Below are 980 nucleotides of genomic sequence, written 5' to 3'. Positions count from 1 at the left end.
GGCTAGAAACACTGCTGGGAAGAAGGTTCATGCATATGTGTGTGTGTGTGTGTGTGTGTGTGTGTGTGTGTGTGTGTGTGTGTGTGTGTGTGTGTCTGTACATACACATAGCTTCCCTATCACAATAAAAAGCCATTTTAAAAGAAACCCTTTCTCATCATCCTTCATTAACACAGTGTCTAGAGTAAACAACACAGTGGACCTGAAGCCACTCTGCCTCAAGGCATTAGTGCGATAAGTCAATTGAGTTGGAAAATGTTCATGTACTACCCAGGTGACCTCGGTGTGGTCGCTATGATACAAGAGAGCTACCTCAGAAACACTGTAGTTTAGCCTTCTCATTCATACTTTTCACAACATAGTAGAACAAACTAAAGATACAGTATAGTCGTGGCATTGCTTAGTAAAGGCCCATTTCATTGATTTTTAGAATATTTTAAAATCAGTTCATATTTTTCAAACTACAGACCAACGTCTTCTAGGGTGCCAAAACAAAAAACAAAACAAAATCTGAAGTATTAGTTTGCTTAAAACAATAACGTAAACTAAATGCAAGGAACTGATTTCATTACTTTCACTAGCTCTGCTTATTTATACATTTTTATCACAGTTTACTTCTATAAAATACACTGTTACATAAAAAGGGAAGTGAAAAGAGGATGTTGAAGTGAGAAAAGCATAAGTAGTCTGGGAATTGCTTTCATTTCTATGCCTGTTTCCGCTCAGCTTCATGTTGTTTTTACTGTAACTTAAAAACTATTAGCAGCTACTGCTGGAGCAGTGCTAACGCATGACTTTTGGTCACATTTAATCCAAATTTTATTTGGTGGTATACCTTTCTCGATCAGTCAGTTTTGTCTTACTGATTTCCTTTTTTCCCCATATCCAGAGATTTGGAACCACTGTGACTCTGATGTTTTTGTACTTGAGACTTAAAAACGTGACCATCAGACCACAATAAAGGTTAGTGCTCTTTTTTT

At 36.9% G+C, this 980-nt stretch overlaps 1 protein-coding gene across 1 annotated transcript in view; it reads left to right on the top strand.

Annotated features, from left to right (window-relative positions):
• The first annotated feature begins 255 nt into the window (after window positions 1–255).
• LOC102197886 (toll-like receptor 1) overlaps window positions 256–980 on the top strand; it is a 13,587-nt gene continuing 12,862 nt past the window's right edge. Inside the window, exon 1 of the mRNA XM_005719959.1 lies at window positions 256–324. Coding sequence (XP_005720016.1) covers window positions 256–324 — 69 coding nt within the window. The remainder of the gene's footprint in view (window positions 325–980) is intronic.

The sequence above is a fragment of the Pundamilia nyererei genome, unplaced genomic scaffold (assembly GCF_000239375.1).
Source record: "Pundamilia nyererei isolate P.nyererei 1_Seehausen unplaced genomic scaffold, PunNye1.0 scaffold00001, whole genome shotgun sequence".
In the NCBI taxonomy this organism is placed as follows: Eukaryota; Metazoa; Chordata; class Actinopteri; order Cichliformes; family Cichlidae; genus Pundamilia; species Pundamilia nyererei.
Note: the sequence above shows the minus strand (reverse complement) of the source record. Positions and strands in the feature narration are given on the sequence as shown.